We start from the raw sequence: 20101 nt of genomic DNA, 5'->3' as shown, positions 1-20101 counted from the left end.
GTCGGTTCGCCCGTGAGCTCCCTCGGCTCGGCGCCGGATGCTGACGGCGAGCTCTGAGGAGGCCCTGTTCCCCACATGCACCACATATCTTGAGCGAGTAGTTAGCTGGAACGGGCTTGCAGTGAGGGACTCCAGGGAAAAACCACGCGTGCCAACACCACCCCCCTTTCGAGCTCCGCATTTTTCTCTCTCTTAGTTTGCTTCACTTCCGTTCCTATGCAGCCTGCAATTGTCGCAAGGATGCAGGCACCAGGATGGTTTGCACCGTAGAAGAAATGAAACCGCAACTCTTCGACCCATCAGGCCCCTCAAACACGAGAGTTGGAGCGAATCTTACTAGTGCAATATCAGACGATCGACATCGACTCCGATCCTTACATTTCTGATCGAAGTTTGCAAACCTGCTCCACCTCCAAAGTCAACCAACTGGAGCATAAAACATTTAGGTTCGAAACCCGGTTTTTGTATGCTTGCTTTTCCACCCTGGTGTTTACAGTCAATTTACTAACGTCGCCGTCGCAGGGAAATGGCAAATAGTGATTCAAGTTATTTAAAATACGTAAAGATAAAGGAAAATAACCAACCGAAGCGAGCGACCAGAGCAATAAGGTTGGCGAGTTGAGCAGCAGGGATTAACAAATAAATAAAAACTTAATAACCTATGGATAATATTACAAAAAAAAGAAAAAAAAAACAGCAACAAAAAGCAAATTAACAACATGGAAAACAAAAGTACAAAAACATAGTGAACAACTCATTTATAGCAGCAAACCAGAGCAGGAATCCGTAGATAACATGATGAACAAACTTAAACTGATCAACAACATCAAAGGCATAGTAACAGAACCAATTAAAACTAACCATCTCTCAGACACATACTATTTTAAGAACGAATGCGTATCTTTGTTTGGCGTTTTGAAGATAAAACTTAATAAGAAGATGACTGTAAAAGAGTATAGAGGAAAGTTGGTATGTTTCACTTAGGGAGAAAATTTACACTCAAACGGTTGTTTTAGTCGCGGTAACATGGCAAACACTTAGCAGACGAAACAGGATTGATTTTCTTTCACGCTACTCTCAATCGATCAAAAGACCTCAGAACGCAACCGAGAACTTATGAAAACAGAAAATAGCAAGAAGCATAATAATAGGAGTGAGACGAAGCATCTAAAAGGAAGCGAAAGACGACCCACGGGGGCAACCACTATCAAATCCAGCAACACTCGAAAACTTTACAAAATGAACATTCAAGTACAACTTCTACGGATATATCATAGCGAAGGTGGAGAGGCGCGAACAATGATGTAAAGTCGTTTTAACTGTTAGAAATCGTTTCAACTTGGTACCCTTGAAGAACGGTAAAGAAAAGTTAAGGCTAAATGAATAGCGAAGGTAAGGTGAAATCGGTGGAAAAGACACAGGGTGAAGGGTGTTGAAGAGAGCAGCAAGCAAATAGTAGCGTAATAAGAAGTAGAGTAGAGCAACATTAGAAGCTATCTACAGTAGAATAGCAGAGTAAAACGGTGATTTCTGTACAATCACCAGTCACCAGTACTACTCAAACCGTAGTAATCATCACCACACTCATTGTTAGTGACTGGTGGAGGTTTCTTACGGCCACCGGAAATTTGGCTGGACGAATCGTGTCTGTTCTGCCTGTCATTCATTTCTACTGTTCAAGGCATGATGAAGCAATAAGGTGTACCGTACGACGTAGAACTTTAGGTTCCCTTCCCCGCCACAACTAGAAGAAGTGGAAACGGTAAGAATTAAAAAAAGCAAAAGAATAAATACAAGCGTATTTACGTTGCAAACTAAAAACCGACACTACAACTACCTCCACTAATCATTACTACCCTTCTCAGTGAAGTGAACGGCAGTGAACGGAAGAAATGATAGTTAGTAGCGGCAAAAACTACAGATTCTATTGACCTAATTATCTACACATGTGTATTAATATATTTCTCTACTGAAGTAAATATATTAATACATTAACATATTGACACAAAAAGGTAGGATTCAAGATATATAAGAAAACAGAGGATACAGCAAGCCATGCCAGCACAACTTCGATACACTCCGCCCGCTAGAGGATGCGAAACTGTTTATCTTTCTGGCGAAAATTGCAATTTTCGATTGCCCATGTATTGCTGGAAAAGCCGATTGAAACCTCCAAGGATGCAACCAGTCATCATTAAACAACAACAGGATTAGCATGTTAGCGGTCGTTGACATATAATTTCCTACATCCATTCTATTTGAAGAACGGCTTTTGAATCAAGTTGATTAATTTCACTGTCATTTATAAAATGTTGTTCTATTCGATGGCATTTTCAGGACTATTCTTTTGATGTTCCATTTCATTTCGAATGTAGGATACTGCGTTTGTCAAGTTTTCGTAATGCTTTTGACACGATCAATCGTAAGTTTGGCTTTTAGAAATATTAACGAATCGTTATGCATTTTTGCAGCTCTAAATTTTGTTTCAAAACGAATTCTGATTATACTTCTTGTAATTTGAACCTGTGTACGAACTATCATCAATGTAATAAAAATGATATTTCTTATGTTTTGATATTTCTTAGTCGTGAATTTCATTCAAAATGTCAACTATTTACAACACTGAGTAGAAGTAAGGTAGTTGGAAAAGCGAAAGAGGTGGTTAAACAAAAAAAAAAAAAAGAGATAAAGTTCAAACGATAAGAGTGTGGTTAGTATTGAAAATAGATATAAAAATGTATCATGAAATAATATAGGAATCTATAAATAGTATATCTCAAACAGACGTGTGCCTTTTTCTACAGACAAACTAAAAACGAAACCACTTGTAATGATAACAGTTACACAAACCAGAACAGGAGGGAAAGGGAAAACCAAAAGAGAAACAGAACAACAATCAAGAGAACACAGCAAACCAAACAAATAGCCAACTTTATGGAATACACAAGAACAAAGCTGTATGTCATCTGAATTAACTGGTAACATCAAAAAAGGATAATTTGTTAGTAAAAAGTGATAGCAATTTTGTGTCGATGTACTTTTGGTCCGTCTAGTTGCCATCTTAATTTTGTTTTGCTTTTATTTTGCAGCCCTGATAGGTTTAGCTCTGACATTGCATATTCTTTGTGTCCATCTATTTATGATGGCGAAGAGCGATGGAAGGTCGGGTTTCGGATGAGACTGGTACCAGTTGACGTTGTTTAGACTATTTCCATGTAGAAACGCTGATCAACGGTTGATAAAACATGAGAAAGGAAAAGGATTACATACAGCCGAAGAACGTTCCGTGCGAAACGTGTTAGTTTGTCCACGATTTATTGCCCATCAAACTTTGTTTCTACAGCCATTTTTGCTGGCAATGGGTCATTTGTACCGAACACCTAATATCCCGACAGTTCCCACCAACCAAGCTGTTTGTTTTCGACGGTCCTTCTCGGTTCTCGGTATATTTAAATTAGGTTCTGATACTAAAGGTCAGCAGGGCTTCGTTTATGCTTTCCCACGAACTAAACTATTAGCTAATTATTTTGCTACTTTTCGCTTCTACTTGTAGGCTGCGTCAGCTTAATTTCCTTAGTTATGATGCTCTGAAAAAATCTATTCCACTAACTGTTTGAAACAGATCACCGAAATCTGGCAGCTTAGAACAAATCTTACAACACATGAAACACACGAGCTTGACGTCGAGAGTAATCGGCAGCGAATAAAGGGAAAATAGAACAAAGTTAATAGGAAAGAAAGATGAGAGGTGAGAGGTGGATGGATGGGCTCTTAGACGGCGCAGAAAAAGTACGAGAGTCTTTAAGGGGTAAAGAAGTGCGGAAGAAAACATATATTTTTTAATTAAAATGTAATTTGAAAGAGCAAGGGAAAGATGGTAATAGAATAAAGCAGATAGAACGAGGAAGAGATAAAGAGATAAAGTAAGAGAAAAGAAAGGAGAATAGAAGAGAGAGAGAGAGAGAGAGAGAGAGAGAGAGAGAGAGAGAGAGAGAAACGGTGGGGGAGCAAAATAAGTAATTGTAACAGATTTGTGTTTGCTAGCTAAAACAAATGAAGTGTTACAAGAAATTTAACCTAAAGCAATCAATTTATGAGTTACGAATGCTAACCATGGACGTTAATTCAGTTCGCGTAAACAAGCTAGAACAAGCGTCTGAGGGAACGGGACTACGGCGCGATAGGGAAAAAGTCTATGTAAAAAGGATGACCCTGGCATAGTGTTCAGCAAAAATGACCGCACCGAACACATTTAAACATAAAAACAAACAAACAAAGAAAAAGCGAACACACAACAACTTTAAAGCAACCACTTCACATCAGTGGAAGCCGGTTTTTATTTGTGGTTGAAATCAGAAATGTGCAGAACATAGAGATCCAGTAGTAGAGAAATATCTAACAAAAATTTTATACTAGCTCGTAAGTAAGACAAAACACAACAAACATACAAAACAAATTATTTAAACCCGATTTCAATGGAGCCATAACAAAACCGCGCTGACAAACTAACTGTTAATTGGAATCTGGGAATGATAACGATTGCGCAAGATAGTATCAGATAAAATATACAGCCAACATGGAAACGAGAAACCGGGAGTGCTTGGCGGTACAGGGAAGATGAAGCCCTAAAATCATAGATTAAAGAATGTATTTTGAAGAAAAACTATAGGTTGCATTATGCAAATGTGACTGGTACAAACCTGCAGTGACAACATAGCGAAGAACCATAGAAACAATAGAGAACAGATTGAAAAATCAAAGAAGTCCGATTTCTAGTGATTTCGTATAAAAAAGTTCTCACTTACAGCAGGTAAATAAAAACAGTGAGCACGATGGAAATAGTCATCCAAAGTAAAGAATAAGTGCGAACAAGTAAAAAATTAAACAGGAGCTATGCGGGACGGAGTGAGTCAGAAGCAGTGAGAGAAAAAAGAGACGGCGCAGTAAACCAACCGATACAAAAATGAAAAACACAATTTTGAATGTTTTTGATACAATGTAATTTATATTTAAAGTTAATTTAATGTGAAAAGTATACCACGTATAAATATATATGTATATATATATATACACAAATATATATATATTTATATATCCGGTCCGGTATGAGAAATGGGAAAACTAAGCTAATGAGATAATAAAATGGAGCGAAATGTACAAATAACAGTGTTGTTTCAGTTGTGAGAGCCGGATGCGCGCTGATTTGAGAAAGAAGAATAGAATATTTCGATTGTTTCATACGCACCGCTCCATCGTTCCTATCAGTATGATGCAGTGGATCCGGGATCACAAAATTTTTTGCAGCATACCTCAGGATCCATTGGCATATTTATTTCCAGGTTATATTCCGCTTCAGTTTCTTACAATGCGTAGGTACTCGGGTCACCCAAGACGGATTAATTCCATTTTTACTCTTCTTCCCAGAGTAGCGATTCCATTTTCGAGTCTCACGCAGTGAGCCCTTCAGTAATCCGCTTACGAACAATGTTTTTGCGCTGTTTCAAGATCATAAAGCAAAGGGAATGCCATTGAGTGTTTAGTGGCATCGAGCCGCTATGGGAAATCATGCAAGCTGCCACCAAGAGCAAAATGTTGTGCAAAAGAATAAACCCTAAAAAGGAATGGCAAATGAATTTCTTAGATCCTTCAACGAGGCAACCAAAAGCACAGGAAGTAGTTGTCAATAAAACAAAAATTTGAAACGAAAAAGCATTAACGATATTTTTTAAAGATTTTATCAAGGTGTCTTCGAAAGCTTTTTGACAAAAAACACAGACACAAAAAAATGCGAAAATCGATAACATAGTTTCGATTCGAAATATTCAAGGAACTAAAAACGGAGTTTAATATAATTTGTTCACCATTTCAAATGGAACCCTCAGTAATTTCCGAAAAATATTAGCTTGAAATTTTCGACATTGTAAATGCGATACGAATTTAAAATAAAAATTTATATTGGTAGATGTGGACAAATAATTTAACTATAACTTATTTGATACTTTTAACTTATTTGATACTTTTTTTTCTAAATTTAACTGAACCTGCTGGTCGAACTTGTTCGGTGTTTGGTACAACGTATGTTTTGCAAACAACTTTGCTCTGAAATGAATGTAAATAAAACCAAAAGTGTGGTTAAAGTTATCGCAAATCCATCTTCATAGTGCGGTAAATGTAGCTTGCGCCCAATCAATTGAAGCCAACATTGAAAAACTAGTCAAATCAGAAGCGAAATCAGGTCTCAACTTACTCGGGATATTGAAAGTTTTTGTGTTATAAGCACGCGGTTTTTTCAGTTTTGCTAAAATGTTATCAAAAAAAATGTATGACCCGCGGGCCAAAATTAGTTTGACATCACTGCTGTACGTTATCGGATTGAATAGTACGCAAGCAGCCTGTCAACAATAAACGGAAGGATTTTTGCGTATGTCGAAAAATATCGTTTGAAGAAAAAGCCCTGCAATCTGAGCCACCCACGGAGAGAAACATCTTCCTCCAGTTCCATAATCACGCTCTTTGAAGGCGGGGCGCGTTGATCGTCTTTAGTCAAAACACCTGCAGCTTCGAGCTAGCGGCGCGCGACGGTGCTGCTAGGCAACGGCTCAGAGTGGCTGTTGTCCCAGGTAAGATGATTAGCGCCGGGCGAATACCCCTCCCGGTGCCGGGGCCATTTGAACGGCTGGCTGGGAAAGGTCCCCGCCACCGGAAGGGCGTTGCCAGGGCCGACCGAAGCGACAAAAGAGGCCAATAAAGATGCAATTGGAACAATACCATTATTATCGTACCGGTCGGCATTCGGAACACCCCCTCGGTGTAGCGGTATCGGCTGGCACCCCCCGGTGGGCTGGCTCGGCCGGGTGGGAAGGGCCACTTTATACTCCCACTTTTCGCCCCCTTTTCCGGTCGGGCTCGGATTTCGTCGAGGGACGGCGAACCGGCAACCCCCGGGGGCAGGCGTGTTGTGGTTAATGCAATTGCAATTAACGGTCCACAACAAGTGGCCAGCTTTACGCGCGTACACACACTTGTACCGATTTCCTTTTATCGTTCCCATTTCCCGACACGCTGGTTCTTTTTTCTTCCAACCCTCCCAGGAGATCCGCTTAATCCTAATGGCATCTCGAACGGCGCAGCGACTGTGAGTATGTACTCTATATCCAATATTAATTAGTGTGATAATCCCAAATGTTCCTTCTCCCGCACGAAAAAGCTTCAAAAAAGGATAATTTGTACATAGAATTGGACAACAATTTAAAGCAAGCATACGAAAGCAACAAGAATAAGAGAATAAAATACAAACATAGAGAATAAAAGAAATGACAACTTCATCTTAATGCTGTTACTTTAAAGTGTATTCATAACCTATGTAAGTGGAGGTCTCATCATCATGGTCATTGCAGGTGGCGTCTTGAGCTGCTTGTCGATCCAAGAGTTGTCAGTTGCAGTGTTCCGTCGGGTCGACGGCGCTATTGCGCACCCAGCCGAACACGTAGTAGCCACACATAGCGCCCAGCACGACCGCCAAGCAGAGGTAGTAGTTGTATGTCATCACGATCAGCATCAGGATGTAGGAGACGGTTACCTGCAGCAGGTGCAAGACAGTTTGCACGACGTGCGCCCGGCTGAGTAGGGCCTCCCTAGGCAAAGCAGGAAGAAAAACAGAAAATAGTATAGTAAAGAAAAGCAAAGCGTGTACCAGATCCCGAAAGCGTCATCGTCTGGTCGGTTGGCACCCTTTGGTTCATAACAACGAGCAACGCAAAAACCGCGATCGAAACGAAAGATGCTTTCCACTGACATTCCCTCCACTAGAAACATTTTCTTAGACGCCCCAAGGACAAGTGAAGGGACTAAAGAAACTTGCATACAAACGAATTTCCATCAGCACTATAACACTTTTCTCATTCGGAAACCGCATCGCATGGCAAATGAGAGGAATGAAAGCTAAACATCCCTCAACAAAGTTGGTTAAAAATCAAAGCATTTTATACTTCAAATAAACAACGACCACATTTTATACTCTTAGCAGTCGAAGAGAACATATCACCACTGAGCAATTTTTCATGCTAAAATTTTGGTTTTTGTTGAAGTGGTTAGATATTGTACGAGTTCAGTTCAGTTCAGTGCACATGGAGCTTAAACAATTTACTTTAAAAAATTACGTTGTATATTACACATGTACGTAATAAATAAAGAAAGTAGGCTAAACTACACAGGATGTGCAGCAGGTTTACCGAAAACGAGGGTTTGCTATACATATGCGAAATGAATCACGTAGCGCACCCCTCGGTTGATTTTGAATCCAAATTCATATAAACACAACCATAAAGTAAAACAGAACTTGTTAACACGTTCAGTTATTATCTATATAGATTAACGCTGTAGTAGAATGGATGTAGCAAAAACTTGTATTCTACAAACATTTCAGATTTTTCTAATCTTCCAGCTCCGAGAACCAAATTTACCATACCTATATTGCTTTCGAGCGGTAATTTTGACCGCTTTACTTAAGACGCTATAACTTTGTATGTTGGACGATTTTTTCTTATTCGTGAACGGCTACATTTTAGTATCTTTTGGAGTTTTTTTTTCTAATTTTGTTGGCTATCTTTTGGAGTTTTATCTAATTTTTTTGTTTCTTTTGGTTGTTCTAAAGCTTTTGGGTCAAAATGACCACTAAAAAGCATTATTACAGGATTACAAAGCAATGAACACTAGTGTTAGCAAATGCTTGGATCTTGTTTGAAAAATGTTTATCCATTTTAGAGATATTCGAAATGGAACATAGAAAAGTCGTCAACCACTTTTGGATTCTAGTATTAAAAAATTGGGGAGTTTGTCTTTATAGCCGCTTCATAGCAACAACTGTGGCGTGGAATTGCTTAAGTGTGTGCTCTCACTGAAAAGTCGTTTCGAAACGTTTTTTTTTTTTTTAGTTTTCCTTACACCAATTGGTAGCAAGGCCACAAAATGTCTCCATTGCAAAAGTCTTAGGGCTAACCACTTCAAAATGCGCGATGGTGGCCGCGTTGATAAGCAGGAACAAACGATCTTGAAACGAACGTGTACGTGGCATAAGGCAAGAGGAACCGTGGCAGCGCTAAAAAGGTCGATTCCGTCAAAAGGAAATTAATAATCGCTTTATTTGATAAATTATCGATTTTGGGCGTCCCAGTGGTACGCAAAATACGAGACTGTAGACATGCAAAAGGGAGTAGGTAAACCGTTTTGCACCCAACCGTTTCGGCACAGCTTGCAAAAGATGAAAGGTACTCCGGGAAGCGAGCCGAAGGGGGTGAACGGATTTTCACAATTTCACATTCAGCCGGGTGTGTGTGTGTGTGTGTGAGGATGGGGCAACGGTACACGTGCGCACTTTATTGTGCCGAGCGCCGAACGCTCCGGAATCCTGCTCCGGTCTTCCCATTCCGTTGCGTGATCCGTTAAAGGCTGTTCGCCCTTTTCCATTTAATTTCATGCCACGTGTCCCAAGACCGCTTCACGCAAGCCGCCCTTATGGTGAATAATGTCGGTAACGCTGTGTTCACCGTACGTCGTACTTTGATTCGGGCGATCAAAGCCTTGGGCAACGCCGACACCCGACACCTCCGCCGGACCTCAATATAAGCCTCGTTGCGGTGAACAATTTTGCCGCTTGCAATAATTCTGATTGCGAAAATATTACTAAAAAGTTGTCCAATCGATGTCATCAAACGAATAACTTCATTTCTCGTGTTGCATGATGGCAATAGAGTGAGTGTATCAACCATTTGGAACACACTGATACATTTAAAGCACATATTTATATTATAAATTGAGTTTCAACTACAACAGAATAGCTAACTGTAGCTTAAAATCGGCTCCACATAAAATTAAAACACATAGAATGGGTCTTTAACACGTTCCGTACCGCATCGCCCAAATATGGGTGACAGCAGCTCTAGTTCTAAAAAGTTTTTGACCCATCAATAATTGAAAATGCAACATAAAAATTATTGTAATATTTTATATAAATTTTTGGGAAGCTAAATTTTTGCTTGCTTCTTCGAAAACAATCGGTTTAACAAATATTATGAACAAATTGTTATTTGAAAAATTGTACTAAAAATTGTGCTAAAACGCTTGGTACGCAACGTGTTAATCCAATGCATTTCAGAAAACATCAAAGCCGAATTCTGCATGATAGAGACATTGCACAAAAGTTCACCTTTCCATCTTTTATGCATCTTATAGAAGCAGGAATGTAAATCCTTTCAAATTGATTCGTGTTCGTAGATAAATTCTTATTCCATGCCTTCAAGTTGGTTCCGATGATGTCCCATTTCTGCGCTTGATAACACCGATCGCCACACTATCAGACAATCAACCGGGCTATTGAATACCACTCACCTAAGAGTCCGCTTAGCCGGGTTGGGTGCGCCCGGTTTGACCACGCCGGTCGCATGAAGTAGCTCACGCCCGTACTTGAGACCCTCGTAGGCGAACGCCAGCAGGAAAAAGCCGATGGTGGCGCCGACGAATGCTGCAACCTCCGTCGTTGCCCAGCTGGGGAACAGGATGATCTCACAGCTGCCTCCGTGGAACTGGACGAAGAATGAATGTTAATCGGACCAGAGACGTTGTCACGCGACGATCAGCACGAGGCGCTTTCCTTACCGACATCTGCATCGGGCACAACATCTCCATATCGTCCGGTCCGCCATGATTGTGATCCATTTCGAGGCAGTGGCGTCCGACTGACTACGCATGCGCACTAGCGAACCAACTGGCCAGCTTTCGTCTGAAGCAGAAACAACCACAACGCTCGCGTGCAACAACCGTGTTACTGGTGCATGCCGTACTCGATGGGACGTTGTCTTATAAAGCTCAACTCTTTGCCGATCTTGATTGCTTGTGGCGGGGATCTCCTTCTCTCCCCTGTTTGATTCGGTTATCACCGTAACGCCAGAATGAATGGAGGTATTGATAAATGCGCCCGTGAGTGCGCCCTACAATACATCCGAATCAAAATCTTCATTTTATATTTGATGTTGTCGCTAGCTCTTACGGCTGCCTGCTTACCTGTTTCGCACCGTCTACCTTCACTCTGTCCCTCTCTCTCTCTCCTTTGTTTGCCAAGAGGCTCAAGACGCGGTGGTTGTGGACGATATCGTAGATAAGAAAATTGATGCGGCTATGAGCCAACTGATAAGACGCCTGTACCAGCCTGTGGGATTGTGACGGATAATACTTACTTTTTCCGTCCCTTACTTATCAGGGAACAGTCTGCTTACAGACCGTGATGGCTGATAGATTTCAGCGTCTTTCTCGACGCGGGGAGTATTGTCAAATGTACGAAATACACGGTGCCATATGTTTCTATGTTTCCGTAGCATTTTCCTCTTCAAGAGACGAGCAAGCGGAAGGCTTCGGGGAGGGGACAAATGGGTGAATCGCTGCTTGGGAACAACGACTGCCGACCATCGAGCATGCTCGACCCAGTGCGCTCGGAGTCCAATGTAAGACAATCGGGTACAAACGCCGTGCCACGATAAGGAAGGTTTTTCGAGCTGCGGATAAGGGCCGTGTGCAAAACGAACCCCCCCTTTCTAAACTGAGGTGTCAAATCTTGGCGGGCCGTGCGCAAAAAGGGTTTCTTATTTTACCGATAAAGGTACCGTACCAACGAGCAGCAATCGGGCGCAGTCTGCCACCATCCATTGGCTCCTACAGGCTACCAAAGGGAAATTCCAGAAGCGATTTATCATCAATCAAGTTATCTTCAAGCAACTGACCGGTTCCCACCGGACCCGTTATTACAGATTTTTTATCTTTAACAAAAGTGTTAAATTTGGACATAAAATGACAATAATTATGTTATTTGATTAGGAATTGTTTTACGAAAAGAAGATGTGGAATAGAGGCTGCATCTGTGAACATGGAAGTGATACTTGCCCAAGGATTAAGGGTTTTTTTTCAGGCTCAATTATTATAATAATTGTAATCAGACAGATTGGAATAGTTCCCGAGTATATCTTCAAGCATGTCCGAAAACTCCCCAAAGGTATGCAATTGTTCAACACTATTTTCTTTTAGAGCCTTTCCTCAGTACACACGACAGCTTTGTGCAACCAATTGCATACTTTTCGGGATATTCCGATAGTCCTGCCAAATGTCTGAAGATTCCAGCTCAAAATTGTCCGTCAGTTCCAGAAGCGGATCAATCCGTTCGGGGGCCCCAAGCGGTTGGATAAACGGGGCCCTCCAGACATTTCCTTTGCTCTAAATGTTTTCATACTTATGGCCAAAATTAATTAGACTTACTTTTTACAACAGTAAGCAATCCTTTATATATATTTTCAGAATATAATCTCCAATGATTTTTGATAGATTTTTCTTTCGTGCTGTTAATTATGACCTCCACATCCTAAACCAACCAGACCTATTGGAAACTAATCATTCTGATATTTTTCTGCGATAAATTCCATGTTTTTCTCTGTTAAGTAAATGCAAATTTAGGTTACTGTTCACTGATGGTTTTTATGTGTGCTAAATCGCAATGGGGGTTTCTAAATTTCTCTTAAATTATCAAATCTTTTTATCAATTTTAACAGCGATGATGAAAACAATTTAAAAGGGTAACAATGGAGACTTTTGCCGGTGGGCCGTAAATTGAGAGCATTTTAAGTCAAATGGACAGTATAAGATGAGAAAGAAGATTCATGAAAACATATAAGGGCAAGGTTTTAGGTGAAAATTAACTATGGTTAAGCATTATCAAAAAAACATCTGTACTAACTTTGGTCAAAGTACACTTTATGTACAAAGTATACATATATGTATACCACTGCGAGAATAAATAAAATCGGTAGTTACTTTTGCGATCTGGAGGTTTCATCACGGGGCCCCCTTAAGCTCGGGGCCCCCCGCGGCCGTTCAGTCCGCTCATAGGTAGATCCGCCTCTGAATATAAATACAATCAGTTTAAATGTAAAAAAAACTTATTAATCGATTATAGAAAGATTCTTTAACGGCAATCTGTGCCATAACCTGTAATATTTTTATCCAAATTTGACCCATAGTACACGTGGTTCGTATTCAGCTTATAGAAGAGTTTTATTTGATAAGATGAAATTCTTAACAAACTAAAGAAAAGATCTATATGTGTACATATAATATACCTCCATTCCTTGATTTTATTAAACTGTTTTATATTGGTGACCAAAACGATTTCGGAAAATAAAATCATTAGCAGTTAAGCCGCGAATGACTTTTCATAAATCCCCTCAACAGCTCTATCAATCGTTGGAATGTGGAACTCTCAGTCAATGTAAATTAAAAACAATTCGAAAAGTAAAGCGTCCGTCAAATATGGCTTACTAACAGGAAGCCCCGGCGAAGCTCGGAGAAAAGAATTATGGTTTCAACTCTTTACTTGAGAGTTTTATGTTTTAATTGAATAGTTACAATAACGGCATATTAAAATGGTTGATCGATCGAATTTCCCGAGTAGTATACACCTTGTTGTTGCTTGGTGGATTCATCTTGATATATGTGTACATGCTTGTTTTGATTGTGTTATTGAAACAGAGCTTCAACAGTAAAATTTAGACGATTTTACAAAAGAAATAGTGATCAAATAAATCTTCAACAACATCTGCAGTGCCTAAACTTAATGTGTGGGTAGTTTCAGAATCGACGGTTCAGTATTGTATTGGTCAAGCTTTTAGTGTACACAAAACTCCATACATAAAAAAGCTAAAATATTTAATAGATGATATGTAATTGATCTATCGTTGAAATCGCTTTTGCTACAGCATATTTTGCATAGTTAGTTGATACATACTTAAGAGTTGTAATAACACGATTGCATCTTAACTATTCGTAAAATTGATAAAAACAGAACAAATGCAAAATGTGTGGATGGCACGATGTGCCAATCGAGGGATAAGGTGTAATGTTTCCTTATCTTAATGGAATTTGTAAACCGCTTTTATCACGACCTGGCGGAAAATAGACTTGGTGATTAAAGTGTTCATGAATCGTGTAACGGACAAGCTTATAGCTTCAAAGGCAATAGTTAATAACCGCGATCATTGAATAATAATTGGCAAAATGTATCGCGATCTTTCGTTTTCCTTATCCTAATATAAACAAATGTGCTTTAAAAACTCCCGCGCGTCTCTCACTCTCTGGTTCAACATAAAAAAAGTACAGAGAGCACATTCCTTCTGGCTTCACTTCCATTGACATTGAGTACGAGATACCCTATCTATCTTCTGTTCTTAATAATAATTAACGGCACGTTTGGAAGACAAGCTGATGAGTGCGATTCTCAGAAAAAGAGGTCTCCGCTCGGCAGAATGTCATCTTTATAATGACTGTAGAGGATGCTCGAATACCAAAGGATTTGACTGGCAAAGTCAAGCCCCCCAAATATATGGCCGATGTACGGCGAGTCACGCGTTCTAGAAAGATAAGAAAAGCAATTAAAATAGCACAGCATCGTTTGAATCTTGATCGCATTGATCTACTACCGTTTTTTGAAGTCGTTGTCGACCAGAGTAATGGCCCAGCGCAGGCTCGAACGATCGCGTTTCGGCTCACACCCGATGTACGCCGTCATGCGGGAAAGGTCGATCTTTAGCAGCTCCTCGAAACCTTTATCCTTCTTCTCAATCTTCTTGAGCACTACCAAGCCACGTCCAATCAGCTGCAGCTGGAAGCTGCGCAGGGGCTTGGTCTTCCGGTCGGCAAACTTCAGCTCCATAGTGGGAGTCAATACCGGAGCCTTCTGGATTGTGCGGTACACGTCGTTGAGCGTTGTCGTTGGTTTCAGCGTCAGATAGTTATTCTTCCGGTCTACCTCATCCCAGTAAGTCCAGCTTCAAATTAGAAAATAGGGAATGGGTAAGCAAGGGCATACAGCTACCGATCCATGCGGCAGGGTTACTACCAGTAAACAGAACGATTACTTACCGGACGACGATCTCCAAAACCTTTTCGCTATAATGTATCGGCCGAATCAGAGCACCGTTTGCGATCACCTCATAGAGGGTGAGCTTGTACCAGGGGTACTTGGTTTTGTTAGCTAGCTCCTTGCATACATCTGAAGCTGTCTTTACCGGTGTAATGTCCACATTTACCTGCGGTTTCTCCTGTAAGAAAACGAGTATAATAAAAAAATATTTTTACTTGACTCTTTTTTTTAGAGAAAGAAAGAGTGGCGTGGGTAAATTAACAGAATTCAATTGATAAACTAGGATTACGAAGTGATTACATTACATAACTGTTGATGATTGGAATTAAGAACCGACAGCAATTTCTCAAAGCTTGTTCCTCAAATAAATGGTACATGACTAATCTTAATTAATCAAAGTAGGCCTTTTACCTATTTTCCCCGGGAGAAAATAGTTAGTAGATAAGTAAATATTACATAGTTCATAACAAACTTTTCATCATACAAAGTGTGCTCAATCATTTTGAAGTCACATTTTTCCAAATCAGATAAGCAGTGAAAGTGATATGTGCTAAATACCTCTGGGGCTCCACTGTTCACCACCGCTTGCACATCGTGTTCGGGCGGAATGTCGCAATCGATGGTGATCCACACCTTCAAGTCACCGGAATGTTTGACGGCGTCGGAGAGGTTCTCGGCCGCAGCGTGATACTTCTGCAGCACTGCCAGCATCAGCTGGTCCTTGCGCAGTTCGTCCTCGTTAACCGGAAAAAGCCGTCGGTAGAGTCGGATAAGATCAGCGACAACGTCGGCATCCTGCTGGTGGTAGCTGCCCGGCTCCTGCACCGTATTTTGGCTCGCATTAGCTAGCAGCGTCGAGCCCCAGATCATTGCCAGATTCGGCACGCCCATTCTGTTGTGCTTCTCAAGTGACGCGATAAACGCCAGGTGGCCGATCAGCTTCTTGAGCGTACAGTACTCAATGCGGGGCAGTCGCTCGAGAAGCTGCCGATACGAGTCCACTTTCAGCTGAAGGTCACCGCAGCTCAGCGAGCCGATGGCGACGAACGATGCGGCGTAGCTACCGAAGAATGAGCCCGGCAGCTCGCGCACGAACTTTTTGAGCGCCCCCGCTATTTCATACTCGTTGTACTCGTTTCGCGTCAGCTGCACATCGAATGCGTCCTCACCGAACAGTTGGAGAACGCGACTGACCGCCGACAGCGAACCCGACTTCCGGTAGATGCCCTCGGACATCGAGCCATGCGCATAAATAAAGTTGACGCACTTGTCGATCAGTACAGGCACGTCGCCACGTGTCAGCTGCTGGCTGTGCAGTGTCAGCCCGTTCTTGTGGGCCGCCTGCCGAATCACCTTGTGCCAGATTTGGGTTTCACGAGGCGAACCCATGATGAAGTAGAGCGTCGCGTACGGTGGACAATCTATGAACAGGCTCGGGCCGATCTCGACGTGCAGATTACCAATGGTGGCTGGCTCATTCTCGATCATGCCGATGCAACGCGCCTTGCGGAGATCCAACTCCTCCAGCCGGCCCTCTGCAAAACTATACAGATAGAGGCGTCGTTTCGCCAGTAGCAGCCAAGCGCCGGCCCAACCGGCTGATACCGACTTCTTCACGTAGCACCAACCGGCGCGTAGAAACTCGCGCAACAGGTCGCCCTCGCCGCCAAACACATCCGTTACGGACTGGAGCACTTTGGCCATCCAGAGATTCCGGTCCGAACGCTTGTGCGTGCCAAACATGTACGACTGGCGCGTCAGCTTCACGTTGCCGCTCGTGCCGCTAGTGATCAACAGGTCCGGATTAGTGCTGGACATGAGCGCCCCTGATGCTCCGGCCGCCCCACCGGACCCTCCCCCACCACCATCACCACCTCCGCCACCTTTAGGCACACCAAGCACTATCTCGAAGCAGTGCAAATCAAGCCGGCCGTCGCCTGCAAACTTATGCTGAAGAATGCACTGCAACGACATGATGAAGCGCAGCTGGATCGCCTCCTTTGGCAGCGTCTGCTGCGGGTCGAGGTACGTCTGGAAGATACGCTCACGTAGAACAACAGACCTGGGCGACAGCTCATTTAGCACGTCGCCAATTTTGCCCGACGGAAACTTCAGCACGTGGCCTTGGTGCGAAATGAGCCGCTCGGTCAACCGAGGCTTCGGCACCATCTCAAGCGCGGTCCGTACGCCCGCCGACCCGGACGGCTCAGAGCTGCCCCGGTTTAGGCTCGGTTTCCGCTTCAGCGCATTTAACAGCTTCGTGGCCACGCTAGTCGACTTGGCCGGAGCGAGTGTCGCTGCAAGCCCACGCTCGAACAGCGGATCGGTTCCGCCGATGGCCTCAAAGTACGTTGGTGGTACCGGCACGTCCTCTGTCGTATCAACGGACGTCGCACATGGTCTGGCTAGCTCCGGCGGTAGAGATGTTTTGGCTGCTTTCTCGCTCCTACCCGACACACTCGCTTGTTCATTCACAGGGTTCACGTTAAGCTGCTTGTCGAATCGCGTACTCACCGCTTCTCCGGAACTGCCCGCACATGCACCTCCATCGGCAACACCACCGTCCTCTTCCAGATACCAGCTGGTCTGTGGCGGCATTGGGCGGATCAAATTATCGGCCGCCTCGACAGTGCCCGCCGGCGGTCCGTCATCGAACGTAGCTAGGTGCGGTTCGATCACGCGCTCGTCTACCTCGACCAGATTCTCCACGCTGCCCGGTAGGTTCAGATTCTGGTGAACGATGATGCTGCCGGACGGCCGATCCGGTTGGCTCTTTTTGCGCTTCGGTTTGGCCGGCGCTGAGCGGACTCGTGCATTAGTTGGGTTCGGGGTCGTCGTGCTGTTTAGCAGCGAATCGGAGCGTTTTGGCGGCTTTGGAATGGCCCGGGGTGTATCTCCAGCATCTGTTACCATCGTTGTCTGCCTCGCGGGGCGTATCGGGATTCTCTGCCGGCTGTACGATTCTGCACCTAACAAACTCTCTATAAGTGCCAAATTTCCACCCGCCCCTGATGCTCCGGCATTTTTGGAGCCATCCCCGAAGGCATTGTTCTCGATAATTGCCTCTAGGGTGACCGTGCCCCGACCGAGTGGGTCAAACTCATCGATAATGTCGGTAATTGACACCTCATCGTAGTCATGCCGTAAGGCACCCATCGCCGCTGGAAGCGGCTTCAGCACACAAAGTGATTCCATCTGTGACAACTGATCGTAGATCGAGGAAGTAGCCTCATGCCGTTCATTGGCGTATACTGGCTCGGGTGAGCTTTGGTATGACAGTCCGTCTTCGTCCTCATCCTCATCGTGGACTGGTATCGGTTGCTCCCCGTCTGTAGGCTTTGCTCCGGCAATGTCGTAGAAGTTCCACGAATTCGACCGATTCTGAACCTCATCCGCACCGTACGTTGCAGGCAGACGGGACGGATGCACTTTCGGTGACGAGTGATAGGTCGCTCGGGTGGACGACGGGTGGGACTGACTTTCGCGATCGTGTGAGTCATGTCGCTCGCGAAGCTGCACCCCGGCACGTAGCAGCTCCGGTAGGTTGTTGTCTTCATCTGAACCGGCACCATCAGCCAAGTCTTGCGTGCTACTGTTACTGCTGCTCGTGCTGGAGATTGACGGCCTAGCAATAATATTGAGCTTGCCATATAGGTGTGTTACACTATCGCTCGCCGGAACTGGGCGCTCGACGTAAAACGTCGACTCATACAGGTTCGATTCGCTCTTGTTTTTGCTCGAGCGAACTAACGCACCGGAACCGGATGGCTGGTTTGCGCTGGACACGCCGGGTGACCCGAGTCGACGGGCGTGCTTCGGCAACACTCGGCCATATAGGCTTTGGCTGGCGGGTGCGTTGCGCTGGAAACGCCCTATGGTGCCAACACCGGACGATGCCATACTGCTGCTGCTTGCACGCGCACTTGACGAAGCGGTCGACGGTGCCGTTGAGGGTGTGTCGGGCACGAGTCGCAAGTTTGATAGTTTATTGCCACGCCGCGGTGTGTCATAGGTCAGCTGTGAACCGTCCCCAATCGCATCCAGCCCACTACCGACGCTACCCGGTGATGGCGCATTATTCAATGGTACCGGACTACCGAATTTGATGTTTTGCATCAGATCGGGCGATGGTAGCGTCTGTGGTCGCTTCAACTCCGGCGACGCTTCAGTGGTGCTTCCTGCTCCCTTGGGACTACCTCGGCTCTTCGTACCCCAACTCACCAGACTACTGCCGGTAGTGCGTACATTCTGGGCCGCCTTTTTTGTCTTGTGCGCCACTCGCTCACCGATCGCTTCCGTTAGCAGGCGCGTGGTGGTACCGATTGTTTTGAACAGATCCGCCGGCGAGCTAGTTTTGTATTTGTTTTCACCACGACATGCTCCTGGTTCTCCACCGTCCTTCCCCGCGTTGTCAAAACTATCCGCCTCAATAGTGTCCATTTCCTCACCAGTCACGATAGTATCCGCCGAATCGGTGTGAAGGTTATTATTTACCTTCCCTGGCAGTGGAGGTACGGCTGGGGCATCCTTCGCCGCCGTCGATGTTGGTGAGCCTGGTACGTGCCGATTGGTTTTAGCCAATTGTTTCTCTGGCGTTGCAGTAGGTGCCGGCCGTACAATGACAACATTTTGGTATGGTTCAGCGTTCGTCAAAGGCCTGTCAGTATCCACCAGTAATACCCTGGAACGCAACCTAGGTGCCGGAATGGGCCGATTCGACCCACCGGACGCTGACTGAGCCGATGTTGGTGTGACATTTTTATCGACATACTTTGGAAAGCTAACTGGCTCGTATGGACTTTCTGTGCTCGCCTCAACCACGCTCGGTGTCAGTGGCGTTATTTGCTGCCTCGGTCTCGGCGCTGGGACTGGGTTATCGGATTTCATGTTATCATCTTGTATCCCACCGTGCTGCATCATGCTTCGTTTACCACAGCAGCACCTTCAGCCTAAAATGGGAAGCGATATTTAGATCGGTCGATTGCGTTGCATAACATATTGTAGCGCTGCAAGTGAGATGAACAATTTTAGCCTAAAACTTAAGCTCGCGCTTTCCGAAGATGTTTGGAGTTTCCGTGCGTTTATCGTAAACTTTACGCCTTCTACTTTCTTTTTCAACATTTTAAGCGAATCACGAAGCGCATC

General features: G+C 43.9%; 2 protein-coding genes across 2 annotated transcripts; both read right to left on the bottom strand.

The window, feature by feature from the left end:
- Positions 1 to 7432: 7432 nt before the first annotated feature.
- On the bottom strand, positions 7433 to 10713 carry LOC131291288 (high affinity copper uptake protein 1). Its single transcript, XM_058320481.1, has 3 exons — positions 10654 to 10713; positions 10387 to 10580; positions 7433 to 7634 (listed from the first exon to the last, which is right to left on the bottom strand). Exons 1-3 carry the CDS (start codon positions 10711 to 10713, stop codon positions 7433 to 7435), a joined length of 456 nt encoding a protein of 151 aa, XP_058176464.1.
- A 3208-nt stretch (positions 10714 to 13921) lies between these two features.
- Positions 13922 to 19876, bottom strand: LOC131290618 (uncharacterized). The gene is made up of 4 exons (XM_058319781.1): positions 15515 to 19876; positions 14956 to 15134; positions 14514 to 14861; positions 13922 to 14444 (listed from the first exon to the last, which is right to left on the bottom strand). Exons 1-4 carry the CDS (start codon positions 19874 to 19876, stop codon positions 14312 to 14314), a joined length of 5022 nt encoding a protein of 1673 aa, XP_058175764.1. The 3' UTR covers positions 13922 to 14311.
- Between the last annotated feature and the right edge of the window lie 225 nt (positions 19877 to 20101).

This window comes from Anopheles ziemanni, chromosome X (genome assembly GCF_943734765.1).
Source record: "Anopheles ziemanni chromosome X, idAnoZiCoDA_A2_x.2, whole genome shotgun sequence".
Classification (NCBI taxonomy): Eukaryota; Metazoa; Arthropoda; class Insecta; order Diptera; family Culicidae; genus Anopheles; species Anopheles ziemanni.
Note: the sequence above shows the minus strand (reverse complement) of the source record. Positions and strands in the feature narration are given on the sequence as shown.